The 21,477-nt window shown below is 42.9% G+C and overlaps 1 protein-coding gene across 1 annotated transcript in view; it reads right to left on the reverse strand.

The window, feature by feature from the left end:
* The window catches only part of DST (dystonin), a 1,528,317-nt gene that overhangs the window by 913,145 nt on the left and 593,695 nt on the right, over positions 1-21,477 (reverse strand). The window contains exons 8-9 of the mRNA XM_086926448.1: positions 9,480-9,557; positions 6,565-6,657 (exon numbers count right to left, since the gene is read on the reverse strand). Coding sequence (XP_086782574.1) covers positions 6,565-6,657; positions 9,480-9,557 — 171 coding nt within the window. The remainder of the gene's footprint in view (positions 1-6,564; positions 6,658-9,479; positions 9,558-21,477) is intronic.

Consider the following 21,477-nt stretch of genomic DNA (forward strand, 5'->3'; position numbering starts at 1 on the left):
CATGATCACAGGGATCCATTGCAATATGTATCTTAATGACTTTTAGGATGCCGTATGGGATCATGGAGTCACATCATGGCACAGTAGTTTATTTCCAAGTTTTGACTGAAGTTTTGTGATAAAGGCATTGAAGACAGCTGGGTGAAATAAAGCCCCTCCACCCCTCGTTCTCAGTAATCTTCTCACTAGATAACCCCACAATCAGTACCACATTGATCAATACCTGAAGGTCTTACACCCTGGTGCTACCAGTTTAGGGCTAAAAATGAATGCAAGCACATTCTATCAGTGTGCGTGAGCATTCCTATGCTGAGGATAACCCCCCCCCCTTTTCAAGGTGTTTGTTAACTCCGGTGCTCATGACGAGCCCAGCTCATCATGAGTCATAGAGTAGCTGTGCTCATGACGAGCTCGGCTCGTCATAACGGCTGCCCGCCGCCCACGAGCAATTGATTCCCCGCCCGTGCTCCACTGTCACTCATGACGAGCTGGGCTCGTCACGAGCACTGCGGCACGCCAGGATCACCCCCCGCCCCCCGCATTGTGGGGGAATTACCCCCGCAGCGAAGGCGTTAATAGTACTGCAAATATGTTAGTAGGCAAAGATTTATATGAATATATTCATTAAACAATTCAGAAGAGTTTGATGAAGATGTGCATTTTTTTAAAACAATCTTAGGAGAAATCACAAAGAATAAAGCTCAACATCGTTCTATGTCATACCAGGTTATCTTTACCAAATTTATATCGATTACAGGTGTGTAATGGAGGCCTCTGCAGCCCCCCCGCCCCCCATTGCGGGGGCCCCCAGGGTTTCTTGTTTTGGAGGGGCCCCTCACCATCTAAACCATGCCATTACAGGCCTCACAGAATGTGTACGATGGAATGGAATAAGAAATAGTTAAATGCTTGGGAAAGCCACTCTGCTTTACTGAGCAGACCCCTGCAGTGCAGAGGGTCACAACTGTTCTGGGGCCCCTACTGAGCTCATTTTGCAGGGGGGCCATCAATTTTCTCTTTAATTGCCAGTCCCCATTCGTGCCCCACTCTATGCCAGCATTTCCTGTGCGACCCTCTTGCCCACCCCTTTAACCACAGGGACATTGTACAAAAAGTACCCCGGGAGAGCAACAAGCATGTGTGCTCGCTTTGTGCACCCCCGGGCACTTTGATTTGGCAGAAGGGGCTGCAATTCTTGTGTAGCCCTTTCTGCAATACAGACTGGCACACATGTAGTGCCAGCGCTATCCCAAAAGGGTGTTTCCTCATTTGCATGGGGTTGTGGCTCAATGCAAATGAGGGAATCTCTTTGCCCCAGCGCCACATTCAGTGCTTAAAATGGAAAAATAGAAGTGCGGGAACTCTGTATCAAAGTACCTGCTTGTTTCTGAGAAGTGCTGGTACACTCAAATTAAAAGTATTACGTCACTCATCAGAAGTGCAGGTATTCTCCCTCTCAAAATAAAAAAGTGCTGGTCGGTACTCAGTACCGACCCATTTAAAGTACTGGCAATGTTATGGATGCAGGCACAAAGGCAAAGAAGCTGTCAGGAGGAGCGCTGAAAGTGCACTACAAAAAGGTGGCACACTGTAAGTGCACCACCTGATGGCAGTCCAATGGAGGGGCAAAAGGAGGCCCCATGGACCCCTCAGACATCTCCTTGCAGGTGCGTGCAGTGGACTCCCCAGACATCTCCTTGAAGGTACCTGCCGTCACTCACTGCGTCCACCAGCAAAAGGATCTCCAAACCCTCCTAAAAGTGTAGGTGGGTTGCCGCCTGCACAGTGAAACGCAGAGCAGCTTAGCAGCAGCTGCTCCGTATTTCACTTGAATGTGCTGCCCCCAGGGCTGCACGTGTTTGCAGCTGCCCTGGGGCAGCCCATCCACTGTAATAGGGCGCAGTTTCACTGATGGTGCACGGCGCACCTGCTTAAAGGTGTACCCCGGAGAAAAGATGAAAAGTGCCCCCATGTGTGATAGGGCTCAGGTGGCAGGATTTCTCGTGATTTTGCTCCCCAGCACAGGGCCACATCACTGTTCCCTTTCCGTCGCTGGTGTGTACACTCTGCCAGGTGTACCCTCATTTACCTTGTATATGTATATCTCATTCAAAGTCAAAGTTCCCTTTCCTCAAGACCCCTTACCTCCCATGTACCCCACGACTGATCCCCATTCTTCCTGCACACCCTCTGCCACAATATTGTGCAACTTTGACAAAATAGCATGGGAAGGGGAGGGCCTGCAGCAACGCACCACAACCGTGTCTATCAATCACCCTCATTGTTTCCAGCAAGATAACCACATCATTAGGGAAATAAATATTCTGTTGTAGATCTATAACAGACACCAGCAGCTAGACCCGGTGATCGGGAGATCCAGCTAATGTGGCACTCTCTGTAGTTCTCAATGATCTGTTCAGAAGTATTGGGCCCCAAGCAAGTTTACAGACTCAAACTTAAACACAACAGAAGTCTGATGAGTTATAATAAACCTGTTTTTAAAGCCACTTATCTTTACAGCACGAGTTACTGCAGCTCACCTGTAACAGTGAGGGCCCCCGCCAAACCCAAGTACTGTGCACATGACATCAATAGCGACACCTAGTGCTTAAATATGTATTTCTATTTTTTTCAGTCCTCATTTTGTATTGAAAATTACAGACTTAGCTATGATTTTAGATGCACAAACAAATGTTCTGAAAATAGCAAAACAAAAGCGTGATTTACAGAACAATACAGGTCGGGTAAATCAGAAAATATTAACATTCACACACACGTTTACCAATGAGGCATATTTCTAAATAAAGCACTGAAAAGCAAATAATTAACTCAGTGAGATCCCATTTATAATAGTGGCCTGTCCTAGCATCTGTATCCGAATAGCATATACTGCCCATTAAAACACATTTAATTGAATCACACATTGGGTCCCCCGTCTACTACTCGCAATAAAATAAGGTTGCCATTTCATGCCCTCTTTCTCATAGATGTAGAGTTGGCCAAGAGAGGACCCACTGCAGCCTCTGCCTTTAACTTCTGTCTTTTTAAGAAATTTTAGTGGTAATGTTTGGTCATGTCCATTTTCAAAGAGAAACATCTGCCCTATTGTAGGAACTTGCAGCTAGATCTGAACATTTTAAAAATATATGACTCAGGAATTGTTTACTAAACATAGAGTAAAAATGTACAGTCAACCAGGAGTAAACTTCTTGAGGAGTGTCTGTGATGCAAAGGTGGACATTTCTTCATAACTGCAGTGCCACCATAAATCAGTTTCCTCTTGTGTTATCAAACCTCATTGGATCATTGGAAGCCAATAGAGGACTCTGACTGAAGGAGGACTGATGTCTTGCCTCTGGCACGAGTGAGCAAATGAGTTTAATTGTTACAAAGGTGCAGCCTGATGGACAAAAGAGAAGTTGGCAGGCCAACATATTGGGGTCTATTCAAGAAGGTAAACATACACAGGAGTAGTTTTACATGTGTACATTTATCCTTACACTTTTTGAGTAACTTTACTACTTTTGGCTATTCACCAAACAAAAGTGTAAAGGTATTCAATGTAGATGTGTGTCCGCAGCCCCTGAAATAGGGGTAGAATCAGTAAAATCTTCATATACAACCATAATGCTACTGCAAGTAGAGACCTTGATCCAGATGTACACAGTTTTTAGTAGTTGCAAAGGGGATATTGGCCTGTTCGCGAAAAAGGGTTGTAGCATGTACCAAACCTATTTTACAACATGTTACTGACTCGCAAAATCGTTTTTTCAAGTTGCTATTATGAAGAGCTGTGCCAAGGGCATCCCTTCCTAATAGTGAGTCGCAGGGGAATGTAAGATTGTTTCGCGACCGGAAATGGGGTCACAAAACAATCGCATTTACCACCAATTTCAAATTGGTGGTAAGCCAGTGCAGACAGGAAGGGGTCCCCTAGGGGACCCCTTCACCTTTCTGATTGGCAGCTAAAATGTTTTTAAGACCAGGCAGTGGTTCCATGGACCACTGCCTGCTCTTAAAAAATTAAACTGAAATGTTTCATTTTATTTTTTAAACACATTTTGTTTTTCTGTAAAGAAAATGGGCTGCATATAAATAAAAAAGTTGCTTTATTAAAAAGTAAATACAGACATGGGAGGCTGCTGTCCCCAGTAGGCCACCCTGGTTATTACCCATTCTCAATGGGTTGCAAATTGCGATCTGCCTCATACATATAGATGAGGCAGGTCATTTGCGACCCCATTGGGAATCCCAAAATGTGTCTGAGACAAACACGTACATTTATTTTTGCGACTCGCAAAATGCAAGTCACTAAAATTTCCCTATTCCAAGTCGCTAAAGGAAATGGCCATACATCTGGCCCTTTATGACTAGATTTGATGTTCTGCAGACATGATGGAGACCTCTGTATTCGGGGTGAAAATCCCCCTATGGTACAGTATAGGGAAGTTTAGATAAATTAAAGTTTTACATTTTTTATTAAAATATTCATAGGCTATATATCAATGTAAAATAATATATATATTTTTAGAATGTAGAACTATTAACTACATTTTAACATAAAAAATAATTATTTTAAGTATATTAAATTACAATTATGTTTTATTAATTGAAAAAATACCACCCCCTAAAGTGAAATATTTATATATATTTACTGTGTAATAAAATTTACAAAACATTATCCATAAAAAATATTAAAGGTTATTATTTTTTTTAATGAAAGTTGTATTTATTTTTTAACTGAAAAAGTTATTAGATTCTTTCAAAATGAAATGCTACTTATTTTTAATTCAAATTTCACTTTTTCACATTAAAACAATTGTATATATATTTTTTACAAATTACATTTAGTTAATTTATTTAAAAGTATTTCCTATGGAGTTCTATTTGAAGTCCCTACCTCTAATAATGCATTTTCATTTGGAGGGTATTGCAGCTCTGAGTTTGAGTACATTCACCACTGCTTTGGGTTCTTTTTGGCTGTGGTAACTTTAGAAGCGCAGTTTGAGAATAGGAAGGGACTTACAGCCACATGCATCATTGTAGGAATTTGCGATTCCTAAATTGTGAAAATTAAAGAATCGCAATTTAGGAATCGCAAATTCCTATGCATCAAAAATCGCAATTTTTTTTGCGATTCCCTAATTTTCCTTATTTGCGATTCCTTAATTGCGAATCTCAACTAGGGAAACGCTTTACATTGATTCCTATGGGCCTAGAGGCCCTTAGGAATCAATGGGAAGGCATTCTCATTTTGCGAATTCGCAATTAAGGAATCGCAAAATGAGAATGCAATTTCAAGGGTGCAGGGGGGGGGGTCCAAAGGACCCCCCCCCTGCACCCCTGGAATGTCATGTAAGTACATTTTACTCACACACATGTCCCAAGGGCATGTGTGTGTGTGTAAAATGTAAGTTTCAAAAATGCATTTATTTGCATGTTTGAAACTTTTCTCGCAAATTACCATGAAGGTGTACTTCATGGTAATTTTTCCCTTTAAAATTGCGAATTAGCAAAAAAAAAAAAATCATGCATAGCATTTAGGAAATCGCAAAATTTGCGATTTCTTAAGTGCCCATCGCAATTTGAGAAATCGCAAAAATTTGCGATTTCTTAAATTGCGAGAAATGGGAAATGAATGATGCATCCCAAAAAGTGATTTTGGAATTGCAAACGGCTGAATTTTGCGATTCGCACCATTTGCGATTCCAAAATCGCTTGATGCATGTGCCCGTTACTCTTTTGTGGATGAGTACATGTTCCTCCCTTAACACCTCCTTATTCCTCTCTTAACCCCTCCCCCTTTAGTCATAAAGATGCCCCATATTCCCGGCACTCTTCCCGTCCGGCTCACATTTACTACTAAAGTGTATACTTACATGTGTAGTGATCTCTGTCATCAGGGAAGAGCGCACCACACATACACAGTAGGAGAGGTGGCGTAGAGGATAGATTAGTAAACGCACTCTGTAGTACGTTAGTACTATTGTAGTACTGCTAAACATCTTTCAAAATGCAGTTTTTGAGTGGCCCCCTGATCTTTTCCTACAGTGTAGTAAGAAAGGATCACAGCATTTCTACATCTGTTATGCAGTCAAGGATGGGTAAGAACTATTTTTAGAACCTTTAATGGAAAGCCGAATGTACACGATTTTAAAGGCTGTCACCCTTCCTTCTCATAAAGGGTCGAGTATTTCTTCAGGAGCACGAGCGATATCTGGCCCCTAAGGAGGCAACGCATGGACATTCTCTTCACAAAGAGGAAACAAGATGTCAAACAAAGTGAGAATTCCAGACAAACTGTAGGGCAATCTGTTTCTCGAAAATGAAAAAACTATCATGCAAGCATTTCATCATACCAGGTACAAAAGTCCGGCTTTTCAAAGAGAACGACTTCCTCTTTCAACACAAGCCAAAGAAGTCTGCAGTGAAATGTAAGACAATCACGAATACTAGAATGTATTTACATGTTTTTGTTGCTCGAATCAGTACAATCCCACAACATAGCGTAGAAACCCTCAATGTGCTGACGTGCACACTCTGCGGTACAGAAGCAAGACTTACCTGAAAGTGCAAAATGATGGTCCATATTAACCCCAAAGTCAATTTGGGATTCCCATCTGTTATGTCGTCATTTCTAATATTCACAAGTTTAACCTGTGATTTAAGGAGAAAAAAAAGGAAATGTGAACATTCTACGGGCAACTCTGCCTACTTCATCTCTAGAGAGGTTAAAGAGTGCAGCTACATTTAGTACACCCCATTCTGTAGTCCTTCTTCTCAATCTACACTTTGGAATCACCAGCCATGTACTTTACAAATTCAAGACTTCATTTCCGCTTCCGATGTGAACCAGCCGCACTCCCGAAATCTCTTCGTGCAATCCCTCCCTCTCCATCCATTCTCCCTCCATCCATTCTCCCTCTCCATCCATTCTCTCTCTCTCTCTCTCTCTCCCTCTCTCTCATCCATTCTCCCTATCCATCCATTCTCTCTCTCTCCCTCTCTCTCCGTCCATTCTCTCTCTCCATCCATTCTCTCTCTCTCCCTCTCTCCATCCATTCTCTCTCTCTCCATCTATTCTCTCTCTCTCTCTCTCCCTCTCCCTCCATCCATTCTCTCTCTCTCTCTCTCTCCCTCTCTCTCCACCCATTCTCTCTCTCTCTCATCTATTCTCTCTCTCTCTCTCTCCCTCTCTCCATCCACTCTCCATCCATTCTCTCTCTCCCTCTCTCTCCATCCATTCTCTCTCTCTCCCTCTCTCTCTGTCCATTCTCTCTCTCCCTCTCTCTCCATCCATTCTCTCTCTCTCCCTCTCTCTCCATCCATTCTCTCTCTCAATCCATTCTCTCTCTCTCCCTCTCTCTCTGTCCATTCTCTCTCTCCCTCTCTCTCCATCCATTCTCTCTCTCTCCCTCTCTCTCCATCCATTCTCTCTCTCAATCTATTCTCTCTCTCTCCCTCTCCCTCCATCCATTCTCTCTCTCTCTCTCTCCACCCATTCTCTCTCTCTCTCTTTCTCTCTCCCTCTCTCTCCATCCATTCCCTTTCTCTCCCTCTCTTCTCCCTCTCTGATCACTTTATCTCACCATCCCTCCTTCTCTTTCTCCCGCTCGTTGAAGTCTCCCCGTGCAAGCAGCAGTTTACATAAATTGTATTTACTTAAAGTGTTTATAAAGCGCTGAGGCCTGCCTAAAAACCTGTGTCTTCATTACAGTGGGTTGTGCCCCCAGAACACTGAATAACAAAATAGATGTGACAGAATATCGAAAATAAAATATCAACAAGTAAGTAAGTCTAGATTTTCTGTAGCTAGCTCCACATATAGGTGCCGAAGCAGTGCATACATCTTCAAGGTATTGTTATGTGGCCCTTAGGGTCATTCTCGACATTGCTAAGTTAGCATGAGCTTTGCTGCCATGATGCTGCTTTTGCGCACGTTACTACATGACTTTATTTTGCAAGACTTTGTTTGTGTCTTTCACATGAGAACAGTCTACTTTTTGTGTTCTCTGCTGTTCCTGGAGTTTAGTCTGAACACAATGTGCAAGGTCGAAAAACATGCCCCTTGTTATGCTGTTCTGGTCAGTCCCTATTACCCAGACAAAACATGCTACACACAGCTGCACTGCTAGAGGGCTCATGCTTTGATATTACGGAGTTGCATGTTGTTCACACACACTTGGAGGGAATCCTTTCCTTGGAGAAGAGCTACGCTGTTCCTATGATGTAAAGCTACCATCTAGGCTCTAAGGTACGGGGTATGCTGACAAAGCCCAGAGAGCTTCCTTTATATAATAAACTTCAACATACCAAGGGGAGGGTGGTTAGGCCTTATAGTCCTTTTTTCACTGTCTATATATAATGACACCCCCCTTCATATTCTATGGTATTGTAACTGCGCTAGGTTTATGCATTTTGCTGCTGGTAGTGGCTCGTACACTGCATTATAGAGCACGATAGTTAAAATAAACATTTTGAACTATACAGTGACTCCGACTATCCTTATTATGGACAAGTACGAGTGAGTGAGTGAAAGAGTATGTCATGCTACCGCGATTCCTGAGAGAGTCAGGAGTGTTGTGTTCTGGGTTGTCTAATCATTTGTAGCTTTGTGATTTGTCTGAGAACAAATGAGACACTATAACTAGTCGGTCCTGGGATTTTGGGCACTAAGGCAATAGGAAGGTACAACCCCTAAACACCGAGGTCCTGTTTTCCTGCGCTTAGTTCTGTGTATGTGCAGAATCCCCGCAACAGTACATAGATGTGGAATAGAAAATTTATAATTCCAAATATGCACTTACCTTCCGATAGTTTGTCCCTCGACATTCTGTGCTCAATATTAGTATTCGACGATACTTTCGGTGTTGATATTAAGTAGTGTAATCATTATAGTCTATCTGTGCCTTAAGCGTTCTGGTATCATGGTTGTTTGCTCATCATTATGCATCATTCATTTTTCACTGTCACTTATCCTATCTCCCTTTTCGCTCATTCCTACTTCTGTAAATAGCTGGTTATCTCTGCAAAGTGTTCTCATGATCGCCTGTTCAAAATATTGTAGATTACCTGTTATTCCCCGAAGTGTAAATAGCTGGTTATCTCTGCAAAGTGTTCTCATGATCGCCTGTTTCCGAATATTGTAAATCACATGTTATTCCCCGGAGTGTGTGCACATTCGTCTATCCCTACCTATGTAATTGCTTATTATATTGCCTATCCTGAACTTTGTATACAACTTGTTATCCCTGTAAAGTGCTCTGATACCCCAACGGGTGATGTTTGCGCTCGATAAAACACTAAATAAATAAGTAAATAAATATAGTGCAACTGTCAGTGACCAATAACAAGATGCCATTCAGTAACAGTTTACTACATATGTTGTTAATGGCCAGCATGCAATTTCATTGTTCTCATATCTGTCTACTGGGCAAAAGATGCATTTACACCAACATATTGAAACAAGACTGACGTACCTGGCGTTTCTTCAAATAGTCCAGTGCAATTTGGACATTCTGTAGCCTGTGAAAACGCATCCGGCCTTTTTCTCGAGGCTAGAACAGTAAATAGGTTGTTGTTAGATATACTGCATTCTACTTTATATTTAACGTCAAACTGTCTTTATTATTATTTGTTCAATAAAAAGGTGTTTAAAAAGATTAATATAAAACTACTCTGAGATTTCGGTTTATTAAAACTCTCTGCTCTTGCAGGGCAGATGTACGCGATACACCAAAATGGCAAACTATTAATTTGAATTTCGAATATAAATAAGAATTGAAAATATTACCCACAAGTCTAAAGCATCTGAGGGGGTATCATAAACAGCTGCACTGGCTCAACAGAGACCTATTCCCCTGATTTTGGGGGTTTGCAGTGTCTAAAGCCGATAGGATTAACTTCGAATTTCTACAGGTTAGTACCTGAGCTGCAGACAGAAAATCATGCAAACAAGAGAGTGGCAAGCAGTGCTCACTGTTCACCAGAGGTGGGCAGCCCAAACATTTGCAGGGAGAGCCAAGCCAGAGCTGAGGCAAGGGTCTGGCTTGGATCTTAGAGCCCATGCAGGGGCCGAGCTATGAAAATATTTGTTATGTAAATCACACAACAAACATCACATACAATCTGATAAAGTCGCTTCAAAATGATAAATTGTGTATTTCTCTAACAAATAAATGTGTGACATTACACATCACATTATAACACTGAGAAGTACTTACTAAAGTAATAGTTTTTAGGCATAAACAATTAGTGCACTAAGAGGCAAGACAATTATAAGGTAAATCCTGTGCGTGTCCCAGATTATTATAGAGCACCATTATTGTCTTTTAAATCAAGCAGAAAAATGTTTTTGTATAAGTGGTATTCTGAACTCACATATTTGGAAGTGCTTTCATACATGATCATGAAAAAAAGAGTTTTGGTGAAATAAGCTATTTGCTTAAGATCACACGATTTAAGTGGTGACGATGCAATTTATTCAAGATTTCTGGTTTCACTGTGTACAAATCAGCCAGTAAATGGGCATATTTGTGTCTTTCCTCATCTTAAGGCTTTGCCCTTTACCTATTTGTGCATTTTTTTGCGTAAACTCTACCCAAAGACAAAATTAGAGCGCTTTACATGAGCACCAGTTACGTTATATGAGGTAACATTCATTGCTTACAGACATTTGCATATTAAGCAATTTGCTCAGAATCACAGTATTTTGAACTGAGACTCAAACCTGGTTTCCTAGTACCAAAGTCGTCAGCACTGGCCACAGCGCCACATCCTGGTTGGAAAGAGGGAGGGAGGGACTCCGGCGCACGAAGGCTTGGCTCGCTATGGGCTTGAGGTTCTAACAGGACCTTGAGCAGAGCCAGGCTTCAGGATCGAGCCTGGCTCGACCTTTCAATGACTCGCCCACATCGACGGTTCAAGAGCTAGTCTGTCCGCAACTCATACATTTAATTGGTGAAATTATGAGTTACATGTATGCAGTTTAGACACTGCAAGAGCAAAAAACAGGTGTTCAGATCTGAACTGCGCCAAGGCAGCTGTCAGTGATATGGCCCCTAATCTCACGATGAAAAATGGTTTCCTGAACAAACAAGTATTGCAACCTCAAAGCACTTCATTCATTTGTGGGAGAAGCTGTGCCTCTCCCATTCACTACCAGCAGTGATGGAATTGGAAGAAATGTACTCCGAGAACCCATAAATGTAGATGTCTATTATCAATGGATGGTTTTGAGGTACAATAGATCTAAAAAAATGCTCTGATTGTTGCCACACATCAACTAAGATGTGGCACCAGCCATTTTAGGCCTGGGAGACTCGGTCCTTTGTCCTGAAAAATGTGTTAAGAAAAACATATGGGGGGCAGGGTAAAGACACCCCGTCCCCCCCTTGGCCTCGTGGGGGGTCCCAGAAGGACACCTCCCCCTAACTCCCCCCCCCAAACATATATTATTTATCTGACTCACAGACCCACAACATGAATAAAAGTAAATGCAGGCTCCCGCCCTTTTCTGTTTTTCCCCACTGTGTTGGGCCAGAACAAGGAGGGTTTAATATTATATAAGGTGAGTGTGGCATGCAGCCACCCCCCACCCCTCCCTTGTTCCCAAGCCATTAAGAGGCACAGGGACCCAACCACAAGGCTGCAACACATTTTAAAAGGGGAGAAGGGGCATTCGAGCCCACCTCTCCGAGCCATTTGCAGACCCCTGGGAACCCATCCCCTGGGGCTGGAACACATATTAAAAGGGAAGAAGGGAAGCAGATCATTACATGAGCCATTAACATGCCTTGGGAACTCTGTCCCTAGGGGTTACAACACATATTAAAAGGCCATGGGTGCAGACACCAACAGCCAATGCAGACCATGAGGCCGAAGGGAGGAGACCAATGTTCCCCACGGCTCCTGTCACCTCCCCTGTTTTCACCCATCATTGTGCGGCCAGAGCCAACTACCCTGGGGGGGAGAAGAATTTCTCTGCTCCCATCGGGTGACAGCACACTGTTGTTTCCAGCCTGCAAAAGCACAGGCAGAGAGTAGAATTTCTCCCTACCTGAGCTCTTGCAGGCAAGAAACAGGAGTGTCCCAGGGGTTGTGGTACCTGGGGATCACGGAAGGGGGGTCGCATGGCCCCTCCCCAAATATAAACATTGACCCCTGGGAATGCATGTATAGGCATTTAAATGTAAATGTATAGGCATTTATATAGCGCACTACTTACCCGGAGGGTCCCAAGGCGCTTCGACCGCTGCGAAACCCTTCCTGGCTTCCCTGAGAGATGGTCCCTTAATGGGTATCTCCAGGGTGAGACCAGGCATCCCCGGCGGTCTGGTGGGGCCGTTAGTGAAGATGAGGCAAGCTAATGCCCAGAGTTGCCGAGTGTGATCGCTGATCAGAGTGGGCACCGAGGCGAGAGAATTGTCGGGTCCGCTGACCCTGGTCCAGAAACCTGCCGCGCCGGGAATCGAACCCTGGTCCTGGGCCGTCCTCTGCTCTCGGGTCTGCCGCCTCTAACCAGTGAGCCACACTACTTCACTGTGCGGTCCTTGGGGCTCTGTTGTTGCTCGGAGAGGGGGTTACACGCCTCCACCCCATTAAAAAAATGCTTGCTCTGGGGGTTGGGGGCTCTGGGATCATTAGTTTGCTTGGAGGGGGGCGCACACTCACTAAATAAAAAGTACAATTAAAAAAGAACACTGAATGTGAAATGAGCAAAGGAGCCATGCATTTCATATTCACTGCTCTAAATGGGGGGCACCCGATAATGCGCTGGCTGCAAGGGTTTTATACTATATCTTTTGATGCTGGTGGTGGCCCTAGAAGGAGCAGGGGCACCTCCAAACTTTTTTTTAATTTGTGGGAAGTTGCAGGGAGTACAGCAGCCCCCGGCAACATTAAAAAAAATACAGTAAGTCTCCTGGGTCATTCAATCCATGACCCCTGGAGAACTTACCACAATTGTACAAGCACTGTATGCTCTTAGCTGGAGTGCAAGGACCCCTGGTGGTTGGTTCTATGGCTGTATTATGTGGCCTGAAAAGAAGACCCTAAGACATTTTTTTTAATCATTATTGAAAATATTTTAATGCCAATCACTTTTATTAAACATTGCAATGTATGAATTCATGAAATATACATTTGATTATAGCTACTGTTGACCTTTTGACAAAGACAATATGTCTGCTGTATATATGTTGATGTGCTAACACTTTGATTAAGACATTAGGCCCGCGTATGATATTTTGGGTTCTGGCCTTTTGACAAGTTCAATAGGCCTGCCTTACTTACAATCACACCTTTTATATTTTGACATCACATATTATGTGATGCTCAACTCCTCTTTTGATACCCACAATTCGCTGCCTTGAGAATACCCCAGGACTGCATGCCAAAGTGGCGGAGCATGTGTTGGCTGTATTTTTTATTGTCTATACGTCAATCTTTAAACAAAAGAATACAAGAAAAAACTGCACACCCCCATCTGATTGTCTTTTCTCTTGCAACTGCATGTGCACAATGTGACGTTGTGTAATGTTTTTGCTTATTACAGGGCAATATGAAAAGGTATTTAGTATCCCATTGTTATAAGTATCTAGTAATGTGTAGGATAGGTGTCTTAACTACCGTTGTTGGAATGCTATCAAATACAAAACATTATATTCAGATTCTCCTTTTTTGTTGTTGTCTGATAGCACCAACGTTGGCATTAAATTGATTAGAAAGTTTTTTAAGAGCCCCCTACTATAAACAGGGCAAGTAAAAGTCAACAGGGACAACGTAACACAGCACCTTTCACCATACATGGACATTTGTCTCAACTGTTAAAGTTAATTTCTTAGATGAGAGGGCCTGTGTATGAGGTTTTCTTTCATCCTGTTTGTAGTGTGCTGAGAAGAATTGTTTCACTGCTACGTGTTTTCTTTCAGACCTAAAGAGATTCGTTTTTGAGACTGGGAGACTCAACTTTATATTTGCACAAGCACAGGCAAGGTCATCTCAAGAGCAGAGCAGGGGAGCGTGAGTAGCCCCTAATGAGTTTCTGGTGGGATTGTGCTGGTCTCTGTGCCAGCCAGGTCCCAAAGCCAAGCTTGGTTGTGCTTTCTCAATCGTTAGGGAGACTTTCTCTCTTTGCCACCTCACCAAGCCTGGCTGAAGTCTCTGGCACCGTACAGTGTTGGCTATGCAACCATGGACATGCACAGTGGCAGCTTCATTATTCATTATCCCTCATTGTTCACTTAACACCGAGGGTCCATTTTGGCTCACTGCAGAGTGAAGGCACTTTATGTACTTTGGAAAGTTATCTGGATTTGGCTTAAGTAGGCCCTTCACCAGACGAGAACACCTAACAGGTGATCACCAATCACCAAGCACTAAGGTAGCACCAACACAAGACGCGGGATCCAGTGTGGTGAAGAAACTCATAATGCTGCCAAATGTGTAAACATTGGCCAAAACAGTTAACGTAATATTGAAGTTAAATATGGTGACAAAAGTTACCTGTAAATAATTAGACAACACTTCCTAGAAACTATTGTTAATGTGCCAAGCTAGACTGAGGTTTGAGATCTGCATTATTGGTAGCAACGTTACTCTAACTTCCATATACAGCAGGCTGCATCACTGGTCACAGTGCGCTATATTACTACTTCGCCAGTGACATCGATTCACCAAAAACTGGAACCTTATTTAGGTATGTAGTGACTTCCGAGGAGAAACGTGTTTACCAAATGGGAAGTTATCAGTCCTCCCTATTCATGTAGCCAGTAAGACGCAGAGTGATACTCCACAGTGAAAGAGGGTTGTATATCACGGCATTCTACATGGTAGGGTGCACATTGTAAATATCTAATGCTTAACCTGAGCCGGTAGTTTCCGGTGCTTGTCAACACCAGCGCTTATAACAGTTTGCCACATGGTGGCGCGGTTTGTGTAATACAGACATGGGCACAACAGTTGGTTATTAACTCAACATACTTCAAAATGGCTATTACCTGCCTTCCAAGCCATTCCTACAGCTTTAGGGGCCTGGAATAGTGCGAATTGTCATACTTGTAGGGTTCCATGGTTATTAGTTGCTGACAGGAGCAATGGACGGGTGCAAGCTGCGGGGGCCTCCTGACGAGAGGCCGGCACATATTTTTTCACAAATCAACCATTGGAAATGTCCTCACAGTTTCAGGCATATGGCAAGAAACTAACTAGGCAACCTAGCCCCTATACAGGTTTTTTGGATGGTACCAATTCAGTCCAAATTATACATTTGAGCAGACTCCCTCCCATGCTCACTGGGTGCAAAGGATAAAGGATGCCACTTGCCCTCTCATACTGATGTTTGCTGAGAACAAAATCTGTGAATCGGTGTTTCATACACATTAGTGGTAGAGCACAGTGCTTGCTGCTGCCATGTTTCTACAGAGGAGCAGCAACATAGGGAGCCCAATTAAGTTTGATCTATAAAATCAGAAACACACACAGTAGGTTTTTCCCTCTGTCGCATCACTCAGATACATACATAGTTAAGAGACAAAAAATAATTTCCTTGTAGGACATGGTGAAAACTTATGGTGATGTGCTCCTACCACTAGCAATAATGCAGCAAGAAATCCTAACAAATCTGTTAGCAGCGCGTGCTGAGTTTAGAACACAAGAGAAGCCTTGCTTGTAACACGCAGTTAAAATAATGTATCTTTCTATGGTACATGTTGGACCTGTCAGTCTTAGTGTGGTCCTTCTCCACCCTTATTGCCTTTATTCCTCAATTTTTGCTGATCTCGTTTTTGTTGGCCTTCAGACTATGTGCACTTTACCACTGCTAATCAGTGCTAAAGTGTGTGTGCTCACTTCCTAAAACAAGGTATCATTGGCTAACACCCAACTGGCACAATTACTTTAATTGTAAGCCATACTATATGTATTTAGAGTCTGCAAATTAAGTGCTACTGGTGGGACAGCAGCACTGCATGTGAAACCCACTTTAGTAGCCTTTTAAACAAGTCTCGTGCCTGAGATTGCAGCCTGTGGGTGCACTTTTCGACTGCCAGTTTGACCTGGTAAAATAAACCTTGTTCAAGGCCCAAACCTTCCTTTTTAACACATATAGGTCACCTCTGGGATAAGCCCTAGACAGCCCATTGGGCAGGGTGCAGTGTGCTTAAAAAGTTCGCCATGTACTTTTAACCTTTGTATATCCTGGTTGTGAAATACTCCTAAATTAGATTTTCACTACTGTAAGGCATACCTCTCCCAGAGAATAACATTGGGTTAACTTTTTACATTTAATAAGTAATAACTTTCAATTGTTGAGAATATCAAGTTAGGTGTCTATACAATTGTAATTCAAAAGCCCTCTTTAATGGTGAAGTTGGATTTTAAGTCACAATTCTGAAATGCAACTGTTAAAAAATTGCCATTTTCTTCCCCCAACTATTTCGTGTCATGTGCCTGCTCTGTAGTCACATGACTAGATGTAGTTGGCATTTGGCCTGTGTGTATAGCTCCCAGTCATTGAGACAAAGGAGGAATAGGTGTTGGCAGGATGGGCGACCTCTGACTTAATGAGGGGAAGGAGCTGTCACCTGCCACACTTGCACATCACAAAGGCTCTTCCTGTGCCCACTCACAAAGGTGCCCCAAGAGAAGGTGGGGCCAGGGCAGGGAGGCAGCAAATTTCAAACACCTTTGAGGGTGGAAGCCTCCAGAACCTTCTGCTGCTACTTTAAAGCTGGTGCCAACTATAAATATTGGGCCCTCAAACCCAACTCTTCCGTACACCTCTAGACTAGTGGAAGACTCAGAAGGACTGCTGTGCTGCTCTGCTCTAAGAACGACTGCTAATCTGCTACCCTGCTGCCTGGGTGAAAAGGATTTGGCCTGCATCTTGAACACAGGACCACATGAGTGACTTCAAGGGCTAGTTGCCTGGCTTCCAGAGCAGAGCCTCAGGCATAGTAAAGGGTTCAACCACCTTGAACCCAGCATCTGGACTCTGTCTGCTGTGAGTCTTCCTCCTCAAGTGGTGCTACCCCAGTCCTGGACCCTTGGAACTAATTTTGTACACAGCACTGACCTTATATGTGACGTTCTAAATCGAAGTAATCTGCAATGCATTATGAAGGGAATTAGGGTTTGACTTGAAAGTTAAAAGGGACTATAACTGTATATTTTACAATAAATATATTTTTTGTATTATGCCATAAGATACATTCGCTTATGGTGATATTAGATCCATTTTTATATAAAATGTATTTGTTTTTTGAAGACTTCATTTTCTATTTATGTTTCATACCCGGTATTTTACTATTTTAGATTAGCTTGTTTTCAAACAGAAGCATTTTATTAAGGAAGTCACAGACTCAAGTATGTGTGATATCTCCTAGTCAAATAAGAGTTAACAAATTGTTGTTTTTCAAGCAATTTTGTGTGGTCTGCGCACTGTGACCTAACGTATCAATGTATACATAAAGCGCACACAAGAATGCAAGCAATGTACATACTTTTCACACGTATCTAAAGCTGCAAAAGTGGGCATCCTCACAGAAGTGTCAGAGGAGTGGCAAACTGTAATGCAGTGCAAGAAAAATTCAGATAAAATTCAAAATGTAGCAGTTGTTTGGTCACCGGCACCTCTTGACTTACACTTCGCAGTCTTATATGAGCACCAAGCATACACATGTGAGGTAAGTACTGTCGCACCTGTGAGGAATTGCACCATCCAATCCAGTCCTGACAGAATATGTGTAGAAATGGATTCAATGGATTCAGGAATATTTTAAAGATGGATGGAAAGCATAAGAAAAAAACAAAGAAAAATCAACTTTTTCACAAACACTAGTAATCAAATGTAATGTAGCTTTGTTATTGTTACCCACACTTTGAGATAGACTTAGGAAAATAAGTAGAAGTCACCATTGTATGTCAAAACCATACGCAGGGTCGGACTGGCCTACAGGGCAATCAGGCCAAGCCCAATGGGCTGGTCTGACAGACCAGTGTGCGCTGTTATTTTGGCTGTTTGTGGCCCTATTTTATGGTCTGCAAGGCCGGTTTCTACAGTTGATTCCCTGATATTAAAACATTTACTGCAGCAAGCACAATTGCATGCAGCCTTACATACCTTGCAAAACACTTTTACAGCATATCGTTACAAATTCAAAGCTACCCAACTTCCAAACATAGGGCACTTTTCTGGCTTTCTAATTATCTAATGGGGGGCCACTTTTATTTTGGTGCCTGGGCCGATTTTCTGTCCCAGTCTGACCCTGACCATACTATGCACATTACAATGCATATGTCCCAAGAGTGTGAATGTGAATATCCTTGAAGCTATAAACTATGTAATCTGTCGTGCATGTACATACATAAATATTTAGATGTACGACAGAGCGTCCACCGCACTGCATTTAAATGGGTAAGCACGCCAGGTCAGAACAAGCACCAACCTTGTCTAACTATATTTAAATTATAAGAAGCACAGTTAAGGGTGGAGCTTCAACTTTTGAAACAACCAACACTGCCAAGAATCTTCTTGGAATTTGAAAAATGTTATGTCTGGCATTTTGTGTGCCAGGAATCCTTTTGCCAATGTAATAAATCAAAATATATTAGCTCCAAAGAAAGCCTTTTTGGACCTCAGCCCAGCACAGGAGTTTGTTCGAATAAATATCCACGTTTTTCGATTATCTCATTTTTGTCAAATATAGGTAATACTGATTTCAAATTGTTTATTTACAGCACGTGTTACCTAAATAGTGTCATGACTCTAACTTATGAAGAAACATGGCAGAACGACATCGGTGCGGTAGAGAGGGGTGGGGCAATTTATATACAAGACCACTATATGCTTTATTTAGTGGGGTTTCAGTGATCCTCTCAATCCTTAACCATCTCACTTGTCTAAAGGTTTCCCGAAGCAATATATTGTTAGATTCCCAGACACAAGAGTGCATTTTTCCATTAAATATGATTTCGTTTTTTAAAGAAACGTACTAAACTTTTTGCAAACAATTCTATTGAATTTTCTCTTTAACAAGACGGCATTAAAGAAGTCCCAAAAGTTGAGCATATGCAGGAGGCAATCAGTCACGGTGTATACAACCCAAAAGCATATACAAGGTAGGAAATGTAAACACTTGTCGCATTGGGAGAAAAGTATCTTTTAATTAACTGAAATAATCATTCCAGGTCTCCTATATACTCTGTACTTTGATGAATACACGCTTGCCTAATAGATTGCCTTTTCCATTTGGCTGCATAGTTCCATCTCCTCGCCCAGACCTCCTCCAGCGCTGCCCTATTTAGCTGCCAGTATCGAGCAATATCGCTTTTGGCAACAAGCAAACTTAGGCGGACTCGGACATTGCGTGTCCTGTGAACCACCTCAGCCCTCCACAAGCCCCAGGTTAGTAGTAAGATCAATGGGGTGGCCCAGAACTCGGTTTAGGATGGATGTAATCTTCATACCATATGAAGAAATCCCCTCTCGTGGAGTGGCCTCTGACAGGTTGGGGAGCTGGCCCTTCCATCCGCCACAACTGCTTTGGACTCCATTACCCTGTGAAGATACTTGAATTGAATTAGTTGGAGGTGGGTGGGGATGGCCTGCTCGCGGAGTGCCCTCTTGGCCTCTCCACTCCTTGTACTCTAACAGGTCCAAGTTCAGCTTCCCTTTGGATCCTTAGGAGGATGTGGGGAGTTAACCACAAGGGAGTGGTATATTCATGAGATGCTCACTCACAGAATGGTTTCAGCACTATTTTTGTCCTTCATGGGGCTGAAGTTGGCTAACGCAATCAAGTTCACTCGCTGTTGTTCTGGGTCATGTCATAGATATCTGGGCTTCAGCATGCTGTTAGGAGCTCCCGCTGAGAGCTCCCGGGCTGGGGATCGCCATATGGCATAAAACCTGGGAGAAGGCCCCCGTCTACACCCCTGCCCGTCGGTTTCCGAAGGAATTCATTTAGAGACCCCATGTGACTGTTATGAAGCAACGAAGATAGCTTGGCCGAGCTGAAATCAACAACAAGTAAGGAACTCGGGAAGACTCCCCGGACAAGGGATCGCTGTCGGTGTAAATCCAGTGGGTGGGTCTAGGGTCCTGCTTATGCTGCCTTCTTGGCACAAGCTGTACGCGGCCAAAGGTGCAGGAACATGAGATGGACCTGGCTCCGAGGGCTCGCTGCCTCTCTCAAATGTCCTGTGCTCAGTCGGGGTGGTGGAAGGAGAGGATGAAACGATCATGCGGAGGTAAGGAGAGCCCTCCTGTCTCCCTCCCCTAGTGCTGCCGGGTATCGGCAGATGGCCGCCAGTGCCGCTGCTCATGCTCACCCCAGAGGAGGAGGAGGAGGGAATTCAGGTCAGGGTTTATTGTGGGGGTTCATGGATGCTGTCTCCCCAGTCCCCTGGATGGCTGCTGCTTGCCGGAGAAGGGGAGATTAAGGCACCCATGTTTTAGCCAGTCTCTCTTGTCTATGTGGAAGGTGGAGGTCGGGAGGGTGAGCAGCTTTTGAGTGGGGTGCAGCGTGTCTATGGGGCAGAGCCACAGAGAGAGTCGCAGCCAGGAGTTTGTGCCAGAGGAGAGTGTCTCCGGCTGTGGCACAAGATACTGTCACAAACCTAATTAACAATAGGCATTTCTGATCTTTTTTTACACAAATAATTTCAATCATTTATGTGATATCTTAAATTGGATATGCTGCATTCAAAATGTTTACTACCCTTTTCCTAAAAAACTAGAACATCAACCATTAATTCGTCAAGAACTGACTCCATTCAACAATACACATTTTAACAGCTGGCACGTGTTTCATGTGCCATCCCACTTTCACAAGACTTGGCTACACATAAACCAGCAGTACAAGTTGATCTCTGAATTGGAGAAAAATTCGTGAATTTTGTTAGAACATGTTGAGCTAGACACACCATCTTAGCCAACATATGTTTCAATGTGCTGTGTAAATACAAATACACCTACCATTATAAGCAATACCTAACAATCAGCAGAGCAGAGACTTAGCCATAATGCTGCGAGCTTTGCAAATATTTATATGTTCACTGAAAAACCAGACAGGCTAAAGTGACATTATAGATATAAATTGTAATATAGCTTACTTTATATAAGAAAAAGTAGGAATTCCCAAAAAACGTGAAAGGTATGTTATAGTTTGGTGAAAATGTTGGCTTAAACATACCATATTAAACAAACAAAAACCACTGAAATTCACAAGTTATAGTTATCTTAGTAACTATAAATCGTGCCCGCCATGCACAGTGTCATCAATGATGTCATTCCAGCTGTTGAATTAATGTTATCGATGATGTCACTGAACAAGTCATGAGTGATCTACTATGTACTATGCAAGCTAATTAGCAATGAATAGTGAGGGTGCAAGCTGAAGTTACTTCTATGTTTTTAACATAAAGTAAGTTGTCCATTGCCATGCACAGCCTGTGGCCTGGCCCTGTGCCAACCCC

The sequence above is a fragment of the Lissotriton vulgaris genome, chromosome 6 (assembly GCF_964263255.1).
Source record: "Lissotriton vulgaris chromosome 6, aLisVul1.2, whole genome shotgun sequence".
Lineage (NCBI taxonomy): Eukaryota > Metazoa > Chordata > Amphibia > Caudata > Salamandridae > Lissotriton > Lissotriton vulgaris.